At 50.1% G+C, this 25021-nt stretch overlaps 1 protein-coding gene and 2 pseudogenes across 1 annotated transcript; 2 read left to right on the forward strand and 1 right to left on the reverse strand.

The window, feature by feature from the left end:
• Window positions 1–10190: 10190 nt before the first annotated feature.
• Window positions 10191–10625, reverse strand: LOC136488561 (arabinogalactan protein 1-like). The gene has a single exon (XM_066485456.1). It carries the CDS (start codon window positions 10623–10625, stop codon window positions 10191–10193), a length of 435 nt encoding a protein of 144 aa, XP_066341553.1.
• Window positions 10626–14011: 3386 nt separating this feature from the next.
• LOC136488562 (uncharacterized) lies at window positions 14012–24280 on the forward strand (annotated as a pseudogene).
• On the forward strand, window positions 20203–21050 carry LOC136485399 (uncharacterized mitochondrial protein AtMg00810-like; annotated as a pseudogene).
• Window positions 24281–25021: the final 741 nt, after the last annotated feature.

Raw genomic sequence — 25021 nt, forward strand, 5'->3', positions numbered from 1 at the left:
GATTACGCCAAAGCATTGAAGGGGCCCTGCCAGCTCCATCCTAAGTCAAACCATACCATGGAGAATTGTCGCGTCCTCAAGACTATCTACACGCGTCAACAGGCTCTGGATATGTCCGCCAAGCCTAACGACGCAGGAGAACAGCGCAACGAGGATAACGACAACGACGATGCAGACCCTCGTCATAAATACGTCAAGCCAACTGATCGCGTGCACACCATCATCGGCGGCAAGGTGTCCATTGAGACCAACCGAGAGCGCAAGCTGTTCGCCCGCGCTTGCTTGAACGTGGCAAACACCGACAACCTTCTCACCGATCCGCGGCTCCCCCCGTGGTCTCACCATGAAATCTACTTCAGTAGGAAGGACCAATGGGCCGCCATACCCGAACTAGGACATTTTCCCCTGGTCCTCGATCCTTGTATCAACAAGGTTTAGTTCGATAGAGTACTGATCGACGGCGGCAGCTCCATCGATATACTATTCAAGAACAGTCTGCCTGTCCTGAAAATAGCCCAGGCGGACCTCAAGCCATACGAGGCACAGTTCTGGGGCGTTCTCCCCAGACAAAGCTCTACACCTCTAGGGCAGATCACGTTACCTGTGCAATTTGGGATTCTGGACCACTTCCGCACCGACTACGTCAACTTCGTGGTCGCTGACTTCGACGGCACCTACCATGCTATTCTTGGTCGACCATCGCTCACCAAGTTCATGGCCATACCTCATTACAGGTATCTGGTGCTCAAGATGCCTACCGAGAAAGGAGTTCTAACTCTCAGGGGCAATGTATATGTAGCTTATACCTGCGAGGATGACAGCTTCAAAATAGCAGAGGCCCACGACCTCTCTATTCGCATGGCCGAGACCATGCTCGACGCTAAGAAGACCTCAGCCGACCACTTAGAGATCCCAGAGCTCGAGGCTCCACGCAAGAACATCAAGTCAAAGGAGCACAAGGTGATCCAGCTAGTCGACGGCGATTCTAGCAAAACAGCCCTTATCGGGGCCAACCTGGATCCCAAATAGGAAGACGCGCTCGTTGGGTTCTTGAGGAACAACATGGATGTGTTCGCATGGAAACCTGCCGACATGCCCGGTGTGCCTCGGAACTTGATCGAGCACTCCTTAAATGTCAACAGCAAGGCCAAACCAATCAAGTAGAAGATACGACGGTTCGCTCACGACAAAAAGGAGGTGATTAGGGTAGAAGTTACACGGCTTTTGGCAGCCGGATTTATTAAAGAAGTGTATCACCCGAAGTGGTTAGCCAACCCAGTTCTTGTACGCAAAAAGAATAATGAATGGAGAATGTGCGTTTATTACACTGATCTCAACAAACACTGCCCTAAGGACCCCTTTGGCTTACCTCGCATAGACGAGGTCGTAGATTCAACCGCCGGTTGCGAGCTGCTTTCCTTTCTCAATTGCTACTCTGGTTATCACCAGATCGCTCTCAAAAAGGATGATCAGATCAAGACATCTTTCATCACGCCTTTCGGCGCCTACTGCTACATGACTATGTCGTTCGGGCTCAAGAACGCCAGGGCTACCTACCAACGCGCTATACAGGCCTGCCTCAACGACGAGATAAAAGACGGCCTCGTCGAGGCTTATGTCGATGATGTGGTTGTCAAAACCAAGGAAGCACATACCCTTGTTGACAACCTAGAACGCACCTTCGCAGCCCTAAATACGTTCCAATGGAAGTTAAACCCAAAGAAGTGCATCTTTGGTGTTCCTTCTGGCATACTACTCGGCAACGTCGTCAGTTACGACAGCATACGCCCTAACCCGGAGAAAGTCAAAGCTATCTTAGACATGAAGCCCGCAGAAAAGGTGAAGGATGTCCAGAAGCTTACTGGATGCATGGCCGCTCTAAGTTGTTTCATATCAAGATTAGGAGAAAAAGGACTACCGTTTTTCAAATTGCTCAAAGCATCCGAGAAGTTTGAGTGGTCGGAGGAAGCAGATGCTGCCTTCACGCAATTAAAACGATACCTTACGTCACCTCTGGTCCTCACTGCTCCCAGAGAAGACGAAACTCTCCTCCTTTACATTGCGGCAATCAATCGGGTGGTCTCCACTGCCATGGTGGTCGAGCGCGATGAGCCAGGCCATGCCTATAAGGTACAGTGGCCAATTTATTTCATCAGTGAGGTCCTCAACGAATCCAAGACCAGGTACCCACAGATTCAGAAATGGCTCTACTCCATACTGATAACATCCTGAAAGTTGAGACATTACTTTGACGGATATCGTGTGGTGGTCATGACCGAGTACCCTTTGGGGGACATCATTCGCAATAAGGATGCGAACGGGCGCATTGTCAAATGGGCAATGGAGCTATGCCCCTTCTCCTTGGAATTTGCAAGCCGTACTACAATCAAGTCTCAAGCACTCGTTGATTTCATCATCGAGTGGACAGACTTAAGCACGCCTGCCTCTCCGGGATCTGATGAATATTGGACGATGTACTTCAACGGCTCTCTCAACATTAACAGTGCAGGAGCAGGAGTTCTTTTCGTGTCACCATCCAAGGAGCAGCTCTGGTACATCCTCAGGATTTATTTCCCGGCATCTAATAACGCCGCTGAATATGAAGCATGCCTCCATGGTTTACGCATTGCGGTTGAGCTTGGTGTCAAATGTCTCTATGTCTATGGAGACTCGGCTTTGGTCATCAACCAACTCAACAAGGACTGGGACATGACCAGCGAAAAGATGGACACATACTGCACATCGATAAGAAAGCTGGAAGGCAGGTTCTATGGCATCGAGTACATACACGTGGTCTGGGACAAGAACCAAGCAGCGGATGTGCTGTCAAAGTTAGGATCATCCCGAGCCAAAATCCCACATGGCGTATTCGTCCAAGACCTGCTCAAGCCTTCCATCGAAGAGGAAGATTCCACGGCTGACAAAGCTTCAGACCAGTAATTGGTGGCTATGGTTCCAGCGCCGAGCACAACCGAGCCGCCTCTGACCACTCATGAGCCAGATTGGAGAACACCTTTCATCAAGTACTTAACAGATGGCAGCGGTTATACTGATCGGACAGAAAACGAGAGCTTGATGCGTCGTAGTAAGCAGTATCTGCTCGTCGATGGCAAGTTATGGCGCAAAAATGCAAAGGAGGAAATCTTGATGAAGTGTATAACCCAGGAGGAAGGCGAACATCTCCTGGACCAAATCCACTCTGGCTCCTGCGGCAACCACGTGGCCTCAAGAACACTGGTCGGTAAGGCTTTCCGAGCAGGGTTCTATTGGCCATCAGCAGTAGCCGACGCAGAGAAGCTAGTCCATCACTGTGAGGGTTGTCAGTTCTTCGCCAAGAGAATCCACGTACCAGCACATGAGATCCAGATGATACCAGCCTCTTGGCCTTTCGCATGCTGGGGACTGGATATGATCGGGCCTTTCAAACTGGCTCCTGGGAAATTTACATGCGTCTTTATGCTGATTGACAAATTTTCTAAGTGGATAGAATACATGCCTTTGGTATAGGCATCTTCAGAAAAGGCTATCACGTTCCTCGACTAGGTCATCCACCATTTCGGCATACCCAATAGCATCATCACCGACCTGGGTACTCAGTTCACCGGGAACGCTTTTTGGGACTTCTGCGATGAAAGGAGCATAGTAGTAAAATACGTCTCAGTGGCGCACCCTAGAGCTAATGGACAAGTCGAGCGGGCAAATGGCATGATCTTGGACGCATTGAAGAAGAGGATGTACAGAGAAAACGACAAAGCCCCCGGAAGATGGCTCAAAGAGTTACCAGCCGTGGTCTGGGGCCTCAGAACTCAGCCCAGTCGTAACACCGGCGTCTCACCATAATTTATGGTTTACGGCGCTGAGGCAGTCCTCCTACCAGATATCGCTTTCAGATCAGCATGGGTAGAGAACTTCGATGAAGGCAAGGTCAATGAAGTACGGGAGCTAGAAGTGAACAGCGCAGAAGAGAAAAGGCTCGATTCTTGTGTACGTACGGCCAAATACCTTGCTGTTTTGCGCAGGTACTACAACAGGAACGTTAAAGAGTGGTTCTTCATGGTCGGGGATTTGGTCCTGAAGTGGAAGACAAACTAGGCTAGTGTCCACAAACTCGCAACCCCATGGGAGGGACCCTTCATGATCAAGGAAGTCACACGACCAACGTCTTACAGGTTAGCTCACCTGGACGGTACGGACGTACCAAACTCATGGCACATCGACAAGCTTAGACGTTTCTATGCTTAACTACTGAGATATGTACTCCTTTTGTACTTTCGATTTACTTCAATAAAGCAATTATGATTTCTCTGACCACTCTAATGTGTCACTTTGAATTTTATAGTTATTCTAACTTAGCCAGTAAAAGCCGACCACCACTCCTTCTACGGTTTTCGGAGCAGGCCCTGTCTCCGGTTCCTCCCAACACATGCATGGGATCCGCTCTCTACGTTATGGGTGATCGGCAGGTCCCCCTTGGTTTGACTTGTCCGCATCTACGTGTGCACAGGTCACCGTACCTCACACTCCGACCACATGCCAAACTAGGGCCGCACAAACTCTTCGGGATGATGTGTCGAGCAAAACGGTACAGCTAAACAGAACATTAACACGTTCTCACTTAGTTACACCAACATAAAGTTTCAAGCTTAAATACGTTTTGTACAAAGCAAACAAGCTTATAATGATATACAGTTACGTTATTACAAGCTTGCCTGAAGAGGCTCAAGTTTACAATAACACAACTATGCCCTCCTTCTACAGCTCTAAGCCTATTACATTGGCTGGTCGGGGCATGTGGCACTTACTGCTCACCGCTTCCGATATCCTACTTGAGTCTCGAGGACTCTTGTGCTGGTCGAGTTGAAGGGGATGGCCCCGCCGAGGCCTGGCTGGTCGAGACCGCAGGCTTCGTTGGTTGGCTTGCAATTGATGGCGTTTCTAGCTGGCTTGTCGATGGCGTACCCTGTACAGGTGCTATCCCACCTCCACATAGGTTAATGTCGCCAATTATCTTTGATGACAAGTCCAGCTGGGCCGTTCGAAGCTCCTCCACCTTGTCTGGGTCTACCTCTTTTGGGTACCCAGCCTCCAGGCGCGTGAGATCAATCAGGGGGTAGTGGGCACGCACCATGCTTAGTACATGGGCACCCGTGTACTCACCCGCCTCCTTCACGAACTCTTGGAACCATCCCCATGCTTGTCTGCATTCTCTCGGCCAGTCCGAGCTGGGGCGTCCTTGGCTCTTCCTCTATGAGCGCCGGGTCGATAAGGTCGAGGACGGGCATAATGCCAGTTGCCACTTCTTGGCACCGGTTCTTCCACGTGTCCCGCTCCTCGGTGGCCTTGAGGCATCGTGCTTTCCAGCCGTCACGCTCTTTGATCACGGCCTCTAAATGCATCTTGGCATTGACTTTTAAAACTGAACACAGTATAAGACGTCAAATGTAATGGCACGACAAGACAAAGCGGGCAACAGAATGAGAAAGGTGGTCTGGAATACTTACTTTTCAGATCCTCCTTCATCTTGGTTGTGCGGTCCTAGAGTTCAGACTGGTCGAGCGCCAGCTTCTCGTTGTTCTCCTTCAGGCGACCACACTCTGCGGTCACGCAGTGATTCTCTCCTTGGAGGCAGGTCACTTCAGCTTCTAAACCTGCATTACAGCTGTTACTGCCAACAATGCAACAACACAAGTCCTGCTCTTGCTATGATAAGATGAAAACTTACTTATTTTCTCCCGCTCTTTGTTGTTAAGCTGGCCGACCAGGTTCTGGTTCTGTGCCTCTAGCTCTGCCCTCTCTTGCTCGGCGGCTTCAAGTTGGCGGCGCAAGCGTTCCACCTCGGCCACCAGTTCTTTATTATTCGCCGTGATTCCCTCAATCAGGCCAAAGCACCTCTTTCGGTACTTCGCAGTCTTCATCAAGTCCTGCATATAAATAAGCTAAGTCAGACAGGTCGACTACATAATAGGGTCAAGTTGTCAAGCCAAACATACCTGGACTTCTGACACCAGACGCTTTGTCACCCGTTCGACTTTCAGGGTCTCTTCGACCTCTGGGATTTCTTTGTGCATCACCCACTAGTCATTCCGCCAGTGCGACACATATACATGTTGTCGCTTATCTTGGGGCGGCCCAGGACCTCTTCAACTTCGTCCTCTTCAGCCTCCGGTTCAGGGGGTGGCGCTGGTCTGGAGTCTGCAGTCTCCGCGACCACCATGGCTTTCCCGTGAGCCGTTGCATTGGCAAGAGTGCTCTGTGCCACTTCCGGCTGCTGCTCCTCGGCTTGATCCGGTTCCCTTAGCGCCAAGGTATCTACCTCAGCAGGGTTTGTGCTCGGAGCACTTGTACTCTGCTCGGCTGTCTTCTCGACTAGCCGCTCGAGGACTGATGACTGGTCGTCTGCCTGCTAAGGTCCCAGTGGAGTTCCTTCTACAGGCTCCTCCATGGCTGGCTGCTGGGCAGTTTTTCCCGTCATTGCTGGCGAAGTTGTGCCGCACCCGGCTAGCTGGTCGGGGTTCTCGGTGGACACCGACCTAATATATCAGAAAAAAGTTTAGAAGATAATAGTATTCAATACAAATTACAAGCTTACATCAAAGTAATAGATACTTACAGCTTTGAAGCGTGGAATGATGTGGCGAAGGAGCGTCTCTTCGACCGCCCCTGCTCCGCGTGCTCGGCAGGTTCCACCGGATCTTTTTCCACCACCGGTACAGGCGCCGAGGTTTGATGCTTGACACTTCCCCCGCTTGTCCTTTGTGTTGCAGTGGTCGATGTTGCGATCACTGCTGGCACAGAGGAGCCTCCCTGCTCCGTTGACACCATTTGTCTCCTCCTCTTTCGAGGGATGAGCCGGAAGATGTCTGCATCCTCTGCTTCGTCGTCTGAAAGGGGGAAGATGGCTTGGCGCCGTTTGCTGGCAGCCAGACGCTTGCCAGCAGCTCTGGTCGATGCATCCTCCACAGTCTTGAGTGCCGCCCAGTGGACGTCGTCGGTCCTGGCGCTGGTCTGGGCGGCTGGGCCAGCAACTTGTGGCCAATCCACACCAGGGGGCGGAGATACGAATACTGCTGCCCGGTCACGACCATTACTCTGAAAAACATAACGGAAACAACAGTCAATTTCTTGTTACAACATGATTCTACAGTAAAAAAAAGAAGAAGCACCATTTACCTTTGGGGGAGGTTAGGCTAGCTTGAAGGCGTGCTCGATGTCGTTCAACCTGACATAGTTAGGATCGGCCAGGTTGAATAGCTCCCTAATCCTGGCCTTGATTTCTATCTTGTCGAGCGCCTCTTTCCTGGTCCTTGTTGGATCTGCGCTCCCCTGGTACTCAAAGCTAGGATGTACCCTCTTCTGGCAGGGCTGGATCCTTCGGCTGATGAAGTTCTCGACCACACTTACGCCATCTAGCCTTCCCCACGGGATCATCCCGAGCAGTTCGGCGATCTGCTCCAAGTTCTCGGGCTTCTCAGACCAGCTGTTCTTCTTCTCCGGGATCAGCCCCACGTCACACAGGGTTATGGTGTTCGGCTCTTCATGGATGTAGAACCACTTCTTGTACCACTCGTCCAGTGAGGTGTTCCAGGGGCAGTGCAAGTATTGGGCTTTCATACCATCGCGCAAATTTAGGTAGACGCCTCCGGCTATCTTCGAGCCACTGCTCCCTTTCTTTCGAAGACAATAGGTGGCGAAAGAGGTCGAAATGGGGCTGGAAGCCACCATAAGCCTCGCAGAGATGGATGAAGGTGGAGATAAGAAGAATCGAGTTGGGATGCAGATTGCAGATCCCAATCTCGTAATACAAGCAGAGACCCTGAAGGAAAGGGTGCACTAGAACCCCAAAACCCCGTTTGAAGAAATCCTCGAACACCACAATCTCACCTGGTTATGGGTCGGGGAAGCTTTCTCCTTCCGGCGCATGCCATCCTGCGAGCGCCTTGTTGTGGAGTACTCCCATGGCGACGAGGTCTTCAATGGTCTGTTCATTGCTCCTTGACTTCCACCACTCCTTCGCCATGACTCCGCCTTTCTTCTAGGTGTCTCTCTTCGCCATTGATCTTAGGGTTCGGGTTGGGATTGGTGATGATTTTTGGGGGATTAGGGTTCGGCAAGAAGAAGAAGAAGGTCACGGCGGCAAATGACAATGGGGAACGGTATGAGTAACTTACCAGATCTACATTATAAATAACAAAGAGTTCCGTCATTTCGTCCGCCCAAGATTATTGGGAGAAGTGCGCACGCGCCGTAGATAGTTGTTCACACAACCTTGAGATCTACGCCAATAAACACGCCCCTTCATTACCAGTGTACGCGCCTCTTCGTTGATAGTGTAAGAGGGCCCACACTGACGCACCTCCATATAGGTGCCAAGTGACTGTTTGCCAGAAAAGAGCAAGAAGACAGAGTGACGTACTATACCCGTCTGCTTCTTTGACCAGACATGTCAGACTGGACTTGGCAGAGAAAGGAGATAAATAAATACACCAAATAATATACGAATGGCGTTCGTATTTTCAATGCTTGTCTTGTGCAAAAGGATGGATCAGACTACTACAATGCTTGGGGGCTGCCCAGACCACTGCCGTGCTCGGGGACTGCCCAGACCACTGCCGTACTCGGGGACTGCTCAAACCACTATCGTGCTCGTGACTGCCAGGACTACTATCGTACTCGAGAATTGCTCCGATCACTGCCGTGCTCGGGGACTGCTCTGACCAGACCATGCTCGGAAACTGCTCCGACAACTGATGTGCTCGGGGACTGTCCCGACCGTTGCTTGAAGAATGGTTCTCCTCGGCTACATGTGATTTGTACTCACATACAGTTTAGAGACATTTGTTTAGATCTTGCTACAAGGCTCATACTTCGCCTTCTAGCAAGCTCGGGGACTACGTCGGTATGATGCACCTGCCGGTGCATCTCGTATCGCCTATACGACGATTGGATTCTAAACTTTGATGGAAATTATTTTTTAGACCCTGGCACCACGTGCCTGCGTCACCTACTACCAGGCTCGGAGACTAAGTGGGCACACTTCACCTTGCAGTGAATGTGTTTTAATCGACCCCTATGCTTTGAATGATTGTAAGGATTACTATCGTGCTCGGGGACTGTCCCGACCACTGCTCGGAGAATCGTTCTCTTCGGCTGCATGTGATTTGTACTCACATACAGTTAAGAGACGTTTATTTAGACCTTGCTACAAGGCTCATACTTCGCCTTCCAGCAAGCTCGGAGACTACATCGGTACGATGCACCTGTCGGTGCATCTCGTATTGCCTGTACGGCAATCGGGTTCTCAACTTAACTGGGAATTCTTTTTAGACCCTGGCACCACGTGCCTACATCACCTACTACCAGGCTCGGGGACTAAGTGGGCACACTTCACCTTGTGGTGAATGTGTTTGTTTTTCGACCCCTACGCCTCTGATGTTCAAGGACGATACGCTTCAGGACCACTTACATTTCTCTTCAGAAATACAAGTGGGCACACTTTCCAGGACGGAAATCTTTTTCTTTTTTCTTAAGAGCACCATACATTCTTCGGACAACCTATTTCTCCAGCGACGATGGTGGTCAAGAGATGTCAAGGACTCGAACTTTACTTGTCGGAGAAGGTTGAAATGGCGTGTCGCAGCATAATACATGGTGCTCGGGGACTAGCTGTGGGGGTATTAACCCCTATACCCTTACGGCTAAGCTTGGGCTGGCCCGGATCGATGGGTCCGGTCCACCCGAAAGACGACGTGTGGCCCAACCAACCTGGTTGGAGTCCCGCACAAGGAGTCAAGGCGGATTTGGCGATCAAGCAGGATCCTGGTCAGTTAGAATAGGAATCCTTATCCGACCACATATGGCAATTGTAACTGACTAGGATTAGTTTCCAGATCTGTAACCCTACCCCCTGGACTATATAAGGCGGGCAGGGGATCCCTCTAAAAAACATCTCTCATTGACATACAGCAATACAAATCAGACGCAGGACGTAGGTATTACGCCTTATTGGCGGCCGAACCTGGATAAAACATCGTGTCTGTCTTGCGTCACCGTCTTGTCTGTGGCTTGCGTATCTATCTGCCGACAATCTACTACCTTGGGCATACCCCTAGGTAGACTGCCGACCATATTTTGTCGACAGGCGGCGTCGGGGCGGGCGGTCCACAGGGCGTGGCCTTGGACAGGGCCGACTCCTACTCCTCCTCCTTCCCCTTCTCCTCCTCCTCCTCCCCTCCTCCCCCTCCTCCTCCTCCTCGCCTCCTACCCCTCCTCCTCCTCCTCCTCCCCTCCTCCACCCATCGGCGTTGGTGGGCCGGCGTGGGCGAGCTAGCCACGCTCGGCCACACGCGGGCGCGGGGGCGGGGGCTGGCGGGAACGGGGGTAGGTGCCAGCGCACGGCGCGGGGAGGGGCTGCGGTGGTCGGCGTGCGGCGTGGGGAAGGGCAGCGACGCGCGGCGTCGAAGGCGGCCTGGTGGCTGGCGGGCGCGCGGGCGGCCTGGCGTCACGGTGGCGCGGGCACGCGGGCGGCCGGGCGGCGCGGGCAGCGCGGGCGCGCGGGCGGCCTGGCATCGCGGTGGCGCGGGCACGCGGGCGGCGCAGGCAGCGCGGGCGCGGGGGCGGTGGCGCATGCGTGTGTGCGTTTGTGCGGGGTGTGTGGGTCGGCCCAGCCGGCGGGGTTAAATCCCCCCTTTGCCTAGTGCCCCCGATCTGACACTCGGCAAAGGGTTTTTTAATTTTTTTTAACCGCCTTTTGGCCGAGTGTCACCTGGCCTGGCACTCGGCAAAGAAGGTTTTTTTTAAAAAAAAAATCTTTGCCGAGTGTCCCCGATCAGGCACTCGGCAAAGTTTTTTTTTTTGGAAAATACTTTGCCGAGTGCCCCTGACACGACACTCGGCAAAGATTCAATTTTTTTAAATGTCTTTGTCGAGTGCCCACTGATTCGGCACTCGGCAACGATAGGAATTAAAAAAATTACTTTTTTTTGAAATACCTTTGCCGAGTGCCCCTGTGAAGGCACTCGGCAAAGAGGAAATTTCTAAAAAAAAATTCAAAAAACCTCTTTACCGAGCGCCTTATTCTTGGCACTCGGCAAAGACCCCCTTTGCCGAATGCCATGCCCCGGCGCTCGATAAAGTTTTTTTTTTTGGCCTCCAAATTTTTTGTGCAGCCCTTTTTAAGTATCAGGAACTCCTCGTTAGAATTTGGGGATTTTTTGTGGCTTTTTTTATATATTTAGTTACTTTATTTGGTTTACTTGAATTTTTTCGAAAAATATAAATTTGAACTGCACGTGGTACGAATAATGAAATTTAAGGATTCAAAAAATGATAGTCATGTTACTGAGTGTAGTGTGAGGCCGTATCCAGGAACGGACCCGAAATTTCGGACATCTTGTTCACGAAACATGACCGCGAACTTGCGTGCGAAGTGTTTTTAAATTCTATAAAAAGCAAACGAAGTCCGAAAATCATGAAACTTGTTGAGATGTCAAGATATCATATGTGGAGGCTGTGATAAAAAAATGAGGAGGTTTCGCGTAAGTTTATCACGTACGATGCTTACAAACCAGGACATCTCCACGTGTGATATCAGGCCAAAAACAAAAAAAAACTTTGCCGAGCGCCGGGGCATGGCACTCGGCAAAGGGGGTCTTTGCCGAGTGCCAAGAATAAGGCGCTCGGTAAAGAGGTTTTTTGAATTTTTTTTAGAAATTTCCTCTTTGCCGAGTGTCTTCACAGGGGGCACTCGGCAACGGTATTTTAAAAAAAAAGTAATTTTTTTAATTCCTCCCTTTGCCGAGTGCTGAAGCTGTTAGGCACTCGGCAAAGACATTTCAAAAAAGAAAATATTGAATCTTTGCCAAGCGCCGTCTCAGGGGCACTCAACAAAGTATTTTCCAAAAAAAAAATCTTTGCCGAGTGCTTAACAGCAGGCACTCAGCAAAGAAGGACGTGGCCGAACACCATTACGCGGGGCAGCCTATGCCGAGTGCCGCGCTTTTGACGAGAGCCTGGCACTCGGCAAAGAAGTCCTTTGCCGAGTGCCCTTTTTTGCCGAGTGCAATTCTTTGCCGTGTGCGGCACTCGACAAAGGTCTTTGCCGAGTGCCCGATTTTTTACACTCGGCAAAGCAGTTTGCACTCGGCAAGGACCCGTTTCCCGTAGTGAGGCGTGGCTTGAAAATGATTTAATGAAAATTTTGGGTCTGGGAAACTCATCATAGACGGTTCCTGAGATGATAGGGCCATCCTTCATAGAGACATGTTTCATGGACAGCCGTCTGTGACATGTGTCTCCAAATACCTGTTTCACTGTAGGACAACACATCATAGACATGTTTTTACTTGGCCCGTCTCTGACATTATAGACTTGCTTCTTTTTCATGCTGCTTTGGCATAGTGAATGTTGATATTATTTATTATAAACTTCGTCAAATTGAATAAAGTTTGATTTGTTCCAAACTTAGAATTGTATTCTTTTTTTATAGAGGTAGTAGTTTGTACGCCATGTGAACCAACAGGAAACGCCAGCAGTAAAAATAATCCTATAACTTGAAACCGGATATATGTGTGGAATGAACAGAGTTTACAAATACCTAGACTCTACCTTAGCTCTGTTTGATCCGTTTTCTTCATGGCAGAGACGATAGAGATGTGCCATATACATATACTAGATCAAAGAATAAATGAAAGAGGATGGAGGAAGGATAGAGATGCCTAATCTAGCATCTTTCATGTATGCCAGTTACGTTGTTCGAAACGAGACAGAAGTTAGTACTCCCCCTTTCTTTATTCCATGATTTGCTTTCATGTGTGGTTCACCTCATCTATCACTTTTCAGTCATCTTTTTTTCCTACACACTTGTGAGATCCACCTTTCATATGGTTACTGGGGAGATATATAGCAACTCCTACAATATTCACAAAAATAATATTTGCCTACCCCAATACATACATGTTGGGATAGATTATTGGGAGACTGGTGCAGATGCTCTAAATTCACCTTGAATCCCTTATAATTGGGAAAAAAGATTAAATGATTCGTTGCCTTATGTTTGAGGCTATACCCCAGCCCCTTTACTTTTTTGTTTACCCTTTAGCTGCTTTAATTTGCTTGTCTTTGCATTCCCGCATATGTTCTACAGTCTGTCTGACAAAACACAATCAATGAAGTTAAAGGATATAGTGCGTGTGCAGGAAAATGAACAGATGTAGATCGGTGGGCAAAACTTTGCCTTGCAAATAACGGTTCTTCCTTCATGTATCGACCCTTTTTGGTTCAAAAGAGCAAGAAATAAACCCCATATGCAGGGAAGGTTCAACTTCCCCTTTATTTATGTGGAGATGTGGAAAATATTGGTGCCCGCAAAAAAAGATGGAGAGGTATTGGCCGAGAACATTTACAAGAAAAAAACATATAGTTAACCCAATATGACAGTTTTTAGGGGATAGATGAGGTATTGTTAGACTGTTGGATATGCTCTTACTCCCCTCCCCGTACTCATTTGTTAGCTGCTATCACAAATGTACCTGCCATTAATGCGTATCATCAACTCAACAAACAAGGTTTTAAAATATACGTAGAATCTTTAGCAGGATGGAAGGAGTAATCAGTAATGTAAAAGAACACTCAAAGAATCAGTGGCATGCTGGCTCAACCGAAAGAGTACAGGAAAAGGGAGGTACCCGTACGTTAGGCATTGAAGCTAGGCCAAACAGAAGCATTGTAATAGCCTGCGCCATTCCTTCTTTGAAATAGAAAAAAAGAAAGAAGCAGAGCAAGCACTGGTCTTGAAAAAACGAAGCATAGCCAACGTTCCCACCATGCACGCATGTCCTATTATCTAGGACCATTCCCAGCAGGTAGAGAGCTAGCTAAGCTAAACTAATTCTAATTTCTAAGCTTCGCTAGTTAGCTGGAAATTAAGCACACACCAAGGAGGCGGAGCAGCAGAGGAGGAAAGGGAGAGGAGACGCGCGTGGCGGCGCTGTAGTAGCAGCCAGCAGCCACTGCCATGGCTGAGCTCGCGTCGGGCGCCGTGAGCTCGCTGCTGGGCCTCCTTCGTAACGAGGCGCTGCTCCTGGGCCGCGTCGGGGTCGACGTGGAGTTCATCAAGGAGGAAATGGAGAGCATGCAAAGCTTCCTGGACCACCTGGCCAGGACGGCACCGCCCATCGGCGGTCATGACCCAAATGGATGAGGCAGGTCCATGACCTCGCCCACGACTGCCGCAACTGCATCGACCTCTACCTCCAGCGAGGTGACCTGGCGGTGTACCGTGCCAGGGGCGGCCGCTGGCGCTATCTCTGGTGGGCTTCCTGGTTGCTGCACAAGATCATCGCCCAGCACAGGGCGGCCATCCGGCTTGGTGAGCTCAAGGAGAGGGCACGCGATGTTGGCGAGCGACGGTTCAGGTAGTGAAAATTTTATCAGCAATAAAATTCTGATAATACCTATAATCCCGTTTATCGCTGAGATCTGCTAAAATATATTTATCAGTGATATTTCAATTTTACTAGTCCACCTACATGAAAGTGTGATATTCTCTGATATCAATATTAGTATGTGCTAGTTCTTAATGTTCGCTTTACCAACAACTTATGCATTTTTAAGAGAAATTGAGCTTTTTCTGTTTATATTTTGGCAAGAAATTTTCTTATATAATAATAAACCGTTTATCGGAGACTTCTGGTATTTTATTGCTATTGATAAAGTAAACCCTATATATTATCAGGTATGGCGTGGAGATCCCGGGGAAGGCGTGGCGGGGCACTCTGCAGCAGCACCGTCAACTCAAGCTGCTGCCTTGCTTCTTGCCGCAGCAGATGAGGAAGAGGACAAGGACGATGACAGTGTTCACATTCAAGCGGTGGCAGTGGTGGCAGACAGTTCTGATCCCCGTCAAAGAGCTCTGGAGCCTCGCTGTCTAGAGGATTACTGTGCAGATAAGCTAGCCTACTGGCTCAAGATCATGAGGGCGGACCTAGTGCCGGAGGCTCCCATATGAGTGGGGTCTGGGGAAGAGAAAAACCGAAACAAGCCTTTCTCCGCAAAATCTACAGAGAGACTGCTTCGAACCCGCGACCTGGTGACTCACTGAGACAGCTCTCACCACTGCACCAGGCCTGCCCTTCTGGCTCAAGATCATGATGGAACCCAAAACTAGTGAGAGACCCAAAACTAAAGAGAGATCAGCAATGGCATCCATCGCCATTGTGACACCGGATAAAACTGATGCCCAAAATGTTGCTGATGATACATGGGTTATGGTTGGAGCTCATTTCGAGCACAGGATCCTGGTCGACCTCCATAAGGTTCACCACTCTTTTAAATTGCTGCGACCCTTCAAGATTCTTTACTACATCCTGCGGGAGCTTGAGCATGGCAAAACGCAATCCCAAGAAGCCAAAGATCAAGCCAGCCGAGGAGGAAGAGCACGGTAATGATGATGTTGATAACAACAGAGGTGGTGGTGATGAGGAGGAGGAGGATGAAGAGGAGGGGGAGGATGAGGACATGGATATGAAGGAAGAGGAGGAGGAAGAAGAAGACAACAACGACAACAACGATAGGGATGATGATGACAGACGTTGGCAAGCCTACCGAGAAACAAGCAAAGTGCATTATGAGATGATGAAAACCATAAGGAAAATGAAGGTTGACATCGAGAATATGAAGATCAGCAATAAGATTGAACAAATCAAGAGAAAGATTCAAGAAATGAAGGCGGAGCATTTGAGCAAGGAGGGTAAAAATTTTATTGGAACCACAGGCGTACTCCTTATGGCTCTGCTGCAGCTCGAGGCACCAAGTCATGAGCAAACATACCTAGACTACACACGGAACCAAGCTAGGAGTACATTAGAAGGGGACAAGAAAAAAATAATTGAGAAAATCACAGCGAAGCTTAAAAATCATATTGAAGAAGAAAGCACCCAGAACTGGCTGTGGCTGAATCATGTCCAATATTGTTAGAATAGGCGCCTATGGGCTGGTCATGGGCCTGGCGCCCAAGCCTATCGGCTGGGCTGCCTCTAGGGATTATGGTAGATGATTATTGATTAGGCAAGGATCACTGTTGATTGGGTGTTTGTATAAACCCTTCCTGATCCTTGCCTATATAATGTACTCCCTGTACCCATATCAATCCATCACAATTTCCCGAGACCTATTCACTCTCATGGTATCAGTCGCCTAGGTTTAGGTCTTCCCTTCTGCTGCACACCCCTGCGCGCCGGCCTCTGCCGTGTAGCGCCATGTCTCCCACTCCTCCGCCCTCTCCCAGGTCTGGGGATGTTACCGCTGGTGAGATCGCGGCACGCCAGGCCAAGGAGAAGGCGAACGACGACGTCGCCGCCGCCCAACTTCTCGACAAGGAGCGCCAGGCTGCCCTACCTCGCGCTGCCCAGGCCGAGGAGGAGGCTGCAGCCGCAGCCAAAGATCGCGACGCGGCTGCTGCCCGCGCCAGCAAAGCCCTGGCGCGGGCAGCCAAGGAGCGTGCGGCGGCCGCCGCCGCCATCCCCGATGCACCTGGCGGCGCCTCCTCCAGCACATCTTCGGCGTCTCCTCTCGACCTCGCCTTAGCCATGCTCCTCCATGAGGCCATGGCACTGCTGCAATTGCACGCCTAGTACGTCGCCGTCAACAACATCCGGAACCACGTCACCACCGTCCTCGATGTCGACTCCGGCAACTTCAACCGCTGGCGCGATCAGTTCCTCCTCATCCTCGGCAAGTTCTCTCTTCAGGACCACGTCCACGAGGAACCTCCAGCCCCGATCTCTCCTGACTGGGCTCGGATGGACTGCGTCGTTAAATCCTAGATCATCGTCATGCTCACCGACGACCTTGCCGAGATCATCTCCGCCTAGGGCTCCACTGCCCGGCATGCCTGGCTCGCCGTCGAGTCCCAGTTCCTCAGCAACCGGGAGGCTCGCTCCATCCACCTTGAGACGTGGTTTCGCAACTTCATCCAGGGCAACCTCTCCGTCACCGACTACCGCCACCGGCTGAAGAAGATGGCTGACGACCTCACAGCTCTTGGCGAAGTGATCATCGACCGCACCCTCGTCCTTAACGTGATCCGTGGCCTCAACAAGCACTTCAGCCACGTTGGGGCCCTCCTATGCCGCAGCCGGCCCTTCCCCACCTTCCTAGAGGCTCATGATGACCTCATCCTCGAGGAACTCACATTGGAGAACAAGGAGTCCCCTGCCACTGCTCTCGCTGCCTCCACCGTAGCAGTAGGCTCCTCCAATGCTACCTCACCCACGTCCAACACGGGCTCCGAGGGCGCTGGCGGCCCTAAATCCTCCAACGGCAATCGTCGCAGCAGGCGCGGCGACGGTGGAAAGGGGGGCCCTAGTGGCAACAATAGCACTAGAGGCCACCGCCCTCCCTCTGGCTCCCAACAGCAGCAGCAGACGGCCGACGCCCAGCAGCCTGCCACCGGTGGTCGCCCCTGGCCTAGTGTCTACAACCCATGGATGGGTTCCATTCATATGTGGCCAGGGGGTCCTCGTCCTCCGCTAGCACCCATCCAGGTGCCTCCTCATCTACAGGCACAACAGCAGGCCCAGCAGCAGGCCCTCCTCGCCCAGCAGCAGCAGGCACTCATCACCCACCAACAGCCTGCTGCCGTCGCTGCCCCTGATGGCTCAGGACAGTGGGTTGCCACGGGGTACTACAATCCTGTGGCCAGCCTCCCTTCTTAGGACCAGACGGCCCTCGCCTCCGCCTTTAGCACGACGTCGCTGACCCCTCCTTCATCCAACGAGTGGTACTTCAACATAGGTGCTACTTCACATATGACATCTCAGTCTTCCTCCCTTTCACATGTTCTATTCCCGCGATATCCTACTCATTCATCTATTGTTGTCGGTAATGGTTCCATGCTTCCTGTTACTGCCACTGGCTCCACAGAGTTGTCCCCTACTTTATGTCTTAATAATGTTCTTGTGTCGCCACAACTTATTAAGAATCTCATCTCTGTGTGCCAATTCACTATCGACAACAACTGTTCTATTGAGTTTGACCCCGCTGGTTGTTCTGCGAAGGTTCTTCCATCTCGGACCGAGATCGTCAGGTGCAATAGATCTGGGCCACTATATCCACTGCGCCTACCTCCAGCACACTCCTTTGTCGCCAAGGCTCCCTCCCCACTGTAGCATCGGCATCTCGGTCACCTCGGTCATGAGGCGCTGTCGAAGCTTGTGTCTACTGTTTCCTGTCATATTCAGGACTGTTTAGATCTATGTCACGCTTGTCAGTTAGGGCGTCATGTTCATCTGCCCTTTCATTCGTCCACCTCTCATGCGTCTAGCAAGTTTGATCTTATTCATTGTGACTTGTGGACATCTCAGTTGTCAGTGTTTCTGGTTACAAATACTATTTGGTCATACTTGATGATTGCACTCACTACTTGTGGACTTTTCCTTTGCGACTCAAATCTGACACTTACAGCACGCTTGCCCACTTCATCGCCCACGACTCCACCCAATTTGGCGCCCACGTCAAGGCTGTCCAGTGCGACAACGGGAAAGAGTTTGACAACTCTAGCACCCGTCACTTCTTCCTCACCCAGGGCATCCATTTTCGTATGTCCTACCCCTACACCTTGCCTCAAAATGGTAAAGCCGAACGCATTATTCGCTCCATCAATAATGTCGTTCGCTCACTGCTCTTTCAGGCGTCTATGCCTCCCTCCAACTAGGTGGAGGCCCTCTCCACAATGACCCTTCTGCTTAACATACTGCCCACCAAGACTCTACAGTTCTCCACGCCCCACCTTGCCCTGTACGGCACGCCGCCGGCGTATGATCACCTACGAGTCTTTGGCTGCAAATGTTATCCAAACCTGTCCGCCACTGCTCCTCATAAACTCGCTCCTAGATCTGCCTTGTGCATCTTCCTAGGCTATTCCGCTCACCACAAAGGATACCGCTGTCTTGACTTCTCCACCAATAGAGTCATCATCTCCTGGCACGTCATCTTCGATGAAACGGCCTTCCCCTTTGCTGAGCGCAATGGTCCTAGTATTCCGGTGGACTTTGATTTTCTTGATGCTACTGATGTTGTGCCCGCTCCTATTGGACCATTGCACAAGTTTTTGTCTGCAGGAACACCATCCAGCACCTCTGACGTCACCAGCGCCCCTACCGATCCCTCTGAGACTGTGCCTGGGGTGCCCACAATGCCTCCGGTGGCTGCTACTGATCCCCCAGCGAACAATGTTGAACCCCCGGCGCCCGCGCTCTACATCCCGCCTGCACTATGGGCACCAAGGACCCCTCCCGCGCCACGCGCGACTCAGGACGTGCCCAGCACGACTGGAGGCACTCCACCTCGCCAGCTATACATCCCGCCAATGCTTCGCGCGAGCTCGCTATCTCCAGCACCGACCGTGGGCTCCATAGTGCCAGTGTCACCTCCTCAGGCACCCCATGGGCCCCGCCTGGGTTCCCGCCTCTTCGTCCAGACCGCGCCTTCGCCTACCACTACACGCGCCGGCCTCGACCACAGCCTGCTCCAACTGCTCATGTCACCGCCGCCCCGGCTGCACCTGCACCAGCCGCCCAAGCTGCGCCTGCACCAGCCGCGCCTCTCCCACTACCCAAAGGGGTTATTGCTGTCCCTCCTGTGATCATCCAGCACACCATGGGCACATGTTCGAAGAGCGGTTTTTGGATGCCTGTTGCGTACCACGCTACGTCTATGTCACCGATACCGAAGACCTTCCGTAGCGCTCTTGCCAACCCCATGTGGCGAGCTGCAATGGAAGAGGAACACAGTGCCCTGCTGAAGAATCACACTTGGGATCTCGTGCCTCGACCCCCATGGGCCAACGTCGTCACCGACAAGTGGATCTTCAAGCACAAGTTTCAGTCCGATGGCTCCCTCGAAAGGCACAAGGCGCACTGGGTTCTCCGTGGCTTTACCCAGCGGCCTGGTGTGGATTTTGATGAGACATTTAGTCCCGTGGTGAAGCCTGCTAATGTTCGCACGGTGCTCTCCCTAGCTCTCTCTCGCCGCTGGCCCATCCACCAGCTTGATGTGAAGAACGCCTTTCTTCATGGCAACCTGACAGAGATAGTTTATTGTCAGCAACCGTCTGGGTTCAAAGATCCAGCTCATCCGAACTATGTTTGTCACCTGAAGAAGTCACTATATGGCCTCAAGCAGGACCCTCGTGCTTGGTACAGTCGCATGGCCACACACTTGCTGTCCCTTGGGTTTGCTGAAGCCAAGTCAGACACCTCGCTCTTTGTTTACCAGTGCAGATCAGACACAGCCTACCTGTTGCTCTATGTTGATGACATCGTCCTCACAGCCTCCTCAACCGGCCTTCTTCGGCGGATCATCTTAGCCCTTCAGCGGGAGTTCGCTATGAAGGACCTTGGTGAACTGCATTACTTCCTCGGTATGCATGTTCAACGCAGTGGTGATGGCCTTCTTCTTTCTCAGCGACAATATATGCTGGACATTCTTGATCGCGCGCGGGATGGCAGAGTGTAAGCCGTGTTCCACTCCAGTTGACACCAATCCGAAGATTGCTGCAGCAGATGGCACCCCTGTCTCTGACCCTTTAGACTTTCGCAACCTCGCTGGAGCCTTACAGTACCTAACGTTCACCCGGCCGGATATTGCATATGTTGTGCAGCAAGTCTGTCTTCATATGCACGATCCTCGTGAGCCTCACCTTGCAGCTCTGAAGCGGATTCTACGCTATGTTCGAGGCACTCTCCACCTTGGTCTCCTGCTGCGACCGTCTACTTCGGCTGATCTTGTCGTCTACACCGACGCTGATTGGGCTGGTTGTCCAGACACCCGCAAGTCCACCTCGGGCTATGCTGTGTTTCTTGGCGACAATCTTGTCTTCTGGTACTCCAAGCGCCAGAACACGGTGTCAAGATCCAGTGCTGAAGCCGAGTATCGCGCGGTGGCCAATGGAGTTGCTGAGGCCACCTGGCTGTGCCAGCTTCTTCTAGAGCTGCATGCCCCTCTCCAGCGCGCCACATTGGTGTATTGCGACAACATCAGTGCCGTATACATGACCTCCAACCCGATACAACATCAGCGAACCAAGCACATTGAGATTAATCTTCACTTGGTCTGGGAGCAAGTCACTATTGGTGATCTTCGTGTTCTGCATGTTCCCACTTCTTCACAATATGCGGATATCTTCACCAAAGGGCTGCCTTCTTCAGTGTTCACGGAGTTCAGGTCCAGTCTAAATGTGCAGAGTGGCTGGCGATTCGACTGCGGGGGCGTGTTAGAATAGGCGCCTATGGGCTGGTCATGGGCCTGGTGCCTAAGCCTATCGGCTGGGCTGCCTCTAGAGATTATGGTAGATGATTATTGATTAGGCAAGGATCACCGTTGATTGGGTGTTTCTATAAACCCTTTCTGATCCTTGCCTATATAATGTACTCCCTGTACCCATATTAATCCATATCGATTTCCGGAGACCTATTCGCTCTCAAATATCAAGGCATCCTACAGGAGGTGGTATAACCAACCAAGAAAAGCAACAAGGAGGCCCAGGACGCCCAGGAGCAAGACAAACCAATAGGCAAACTAACCTCAGAGAACATGATTATATTGGGCGATCACCAAAACAACCAAGAAGGCACCCTTGTGACTGTTGAGAAACTGTTGGACAAAATTGAGAGGAACATTGAAAAGCAGCTGCTGGTCAAACGGATAGTGGACAAGATTAAGGGAAATTTGCAAGGTAGAAGGGCCCTAATTGTCCTCAATGATAGCAAAAAAAACTACATATCAAGATGGGAGGAAATCCAAAATGCTTTGAACCTGTTGGTGGATTGCGTCGCTGGTGTTGTGATCATGACCACCACAAAGGACAGAGAGAGGACCAAAAAATTTTGCTACCCACCTGGGGAGCCTATAACCTACTCCCTTGTTGGTCGTTACTATGATGCTGTGCTCCAGTTCATAGGGCAGCGGGTCAATAGAGATGATGACTACATTCCCAAGATCATCCTCAACATCTTGGGCAAGTGTGATCCACATGAGTTCTGCATGAAGATGTTTGCACATGCTTTGTACTCTAATCCCAACAGAAGCACTGAAGAACTGCGCAAGCTGTGTGAGGACCTGCAAGATTCCAAGAAATCATGGGCCACTAATGCCAAGAAGATATTCAAGTTCTCCTATAACGACCTGCCCAGAGAACACAAGTCCTGCCTATTGTACCTAGCCATCTTCCCTCAAGGTTACAACATCCATCGGTCAACTGTAGTAGGCCGATGGGTTACAGAAGGGCTGATAACTAAGGAAGACTGGCGCACTGCAGCGCATCATGCTGACCGATGCTTTGACAATCTCATCAACCGGTGGCTTGTTTTGCCAAAAGTTATGAGTGCTGCAGGAAAGGTCAAGAGCTGTGTGGTAGGTGATGAAGTCCATGGGTATATCACCAAGATCGCCTATAAAGAGCACATTTTGGATGCACGCCTGTCAAAGCAATGGGCTCGACACTTCTCCATCTTCAGTGGTCTCCGACTCCGTGCCTCTGATAGCATCAAGAAGTATGTCAGAAAGCTCCACAAGTATTCACCTCAACTACCATTGCTCAAGTTGCTGGACCTTGAAGACTGTCCTTGGTTGAATAATGACCGTCGCTACCTCAAGGACATCTGCAGCAAAATATTACTTCTCAAGTATTTGAGCCTAAGGAGAACAAACATTACCCATCTGCCCAGTGAAATCAACAACCTCCACGAGCTTGAGGTATTGGATATCCGGTAAACCATGGTGCCAGAGCATGAAACAAGAGATGTACTATTCCTAAAACATAGGCGTCTTCTAGCTGGCCATGCTGGTCCAAGCACAAGCAACAGTGTCCGCATCCCTTGCAAGATTGAGAAAATGGAAAACATGGAGGTGCTGTCAAATGTAAAGGCTTCACGGCATGGACATGAGATAAAAGAAATTAGAAAGCTATGTAGCCAGGAAGCTCGGTGTGATTATTGACGACAAGGAAGCTCATCTCAGAAATTTCCTTCGAGTTGCCAGTGACCTAAAAGAGTACCTCCAGTCTGTTTCAATCACTATAACAGAAACCAAAAGTAAAGTCACGCAACCCATTCATGAGCTGCTAACAGCGGAAATGTACAGACGCTTGATTCAACCTCCCAAGAGTCTTGAGAGCCTAAGCATTAGTGGAACGGCCACACAGAAGAGGAGACTTCTCCCATCGTTGGTCAAAGGAACCAATGAACTTGAGAAGGTAACTCTGAGCAGAACTTCCATGGAGCAAGACGATCTAAATGACATCGCTGAGTTGCCTAACTTACAATGTGTCAAGCTCCGGCATGAGGCATACAACACTCAGCACAAGTACACCTTCAAGAAGAATGAATTCCAACATCTTAAGTACTTTCTTGTTGAGGGCCACAACATGAGTGACATCACCTTTGAAGCTGGAGCAGCTCCTGAGCTCGAGAAGATCATCTTGTCCTCTACCGAGATAAAGTCTCTTTGTGGGGTTGGTGGTCTTCCGAAGTTGACGGAGTTCAAGTTAAAGGACAACAAACTAATCTTTTCGTCATTCACCTTCAAGAAGAATGAATTCCAACATCTTAAATACTTTCTTGTTGAGGGCCCCAACATGTCTGAAATCATATTTGAAGAAGGAGCACTTCCTGAGCTTGAGAAGATCACCTTGTCTTGCACCGACATAAGTTTTCTTTGTGGGGTTTACAAGCTCACCAAATTGAAGAAGATCGAGTTGGAGCATAACAAGAAGCTCCTCTCATTATTTGAGCAAGCCAATCAAATTACTAAGGTGACTCTTTATGAGACCTTACTCAAGCAAAGCGATCTACATAGCCTCTCTACCAAACCAAAAGTTATCTGTCTAGAGCTCTTGGAGAAGTCCTGTGATGAAAGTGAGCTTATCTTCGACAAAGGCCAGTTCAAAATGCTCAAGATTCTTGTTATCAAGTGCTCCAATATCACCAAAGTTAACTTCACTGAGAAATCTGCTCCTATTCTAAAGAAGTTCATCTGGTCCTATAGCAAGATTGAGTATCTCTCGGGCATGGAGAACCTTGTGAAACTCAAGGAACTCGAGTTCAGTGGTGACCTTGTCCCTCATAAGGTGAGAAATGACATCGAGACACATAATAATAAACCTCTTCTTATACACAAGAAGCCGGAGCAACAGAACCAAGAAAAAGACAGTGAACTAGAAGACGAAGACGACGCAAGGTGTTCACCTATCTCCTGGATCTTGAAAAAGAAGCAGGTTCAGCCGTAAAGGTTCCCATTCTGCTTCTATCCATGCATGCATCCACCTCGTTTTTCATGATAAGTAGCTTGTGTGTGCGCGTGCCTGTTACAAAGTGGTGTGCCTGCAACTGCAACTCGTGTGTGGCTTTACCTTCCTCATGCATCAGCTGTGCCATCTGACTGCATGCATGCATGAATGCTTGAGCATAACAGCTATGCTGTGCCTACATATGTTCATGTATCAATTTGGATTTCCCTTCAGTTGTTGTGTTGTGTGTGACTTTCCTCTGGATGTGCACAGCATGTTGCTCGCGTGTCTTGAGTATATAATTAAGAATGTTTTCATTGAGGATGCGGGCGTATGGCTGTCCCTGTGTGCTCTTTGATCCAGATGTGTATGTGCGCTTTCCACAGAATTAACCATCCGGTATGGTTCCTTGTAATAAGTGAGACATTTCAGTTCTTAATTCAATTATTAGTGTATGCAATCTACAGTTGGTTCCATCATTTATGTGGCTATGTATGCATGTGTACTCCATTTCAAATTGTAAGCCGATTCGACTTTTCTATATTCATAAGTCTTACTACGTATCTAGACATGATGTAAAAGCAAAAACAAACTACAATTTAGGGTCGGTTTGGATTATCTCCTCTAAACTTTAGAGCTCTAAAAACTTTAGAGCACTTTAGCTCAATTTTGAAGTCTAAAACTCTAATGTGAGGTGGTCTAAAGTTTAGAGCAAACTTTAGACCACCTATTTGGAAACTT

Source organism: Miscanthus floridulus, chromosome 10 (genome assembly GCF_019320115.1).
Source record: "Miscanthus floridulus cultivar M001 chromosome 10, ASM1932011v1, whole genome shotgun sequence".
Classification (NCBI taxonomy): domain Eukaryota; kingdom Viridiplantae; phylum Streptophyta; class Magnoliopsida; order Poales; family Poaceae; genus Miscanthus; species Miscanthus floridulus.

Coding starts and splice junctions, on each gene's coding strand:
- LOC136488561 (XM_066485456.1), bottom strand. CDS start 10,625: ATGCGCCACCGCCCCCGCGCCCGCGCTGCCTGCGCCGCCCGCGTGCCC.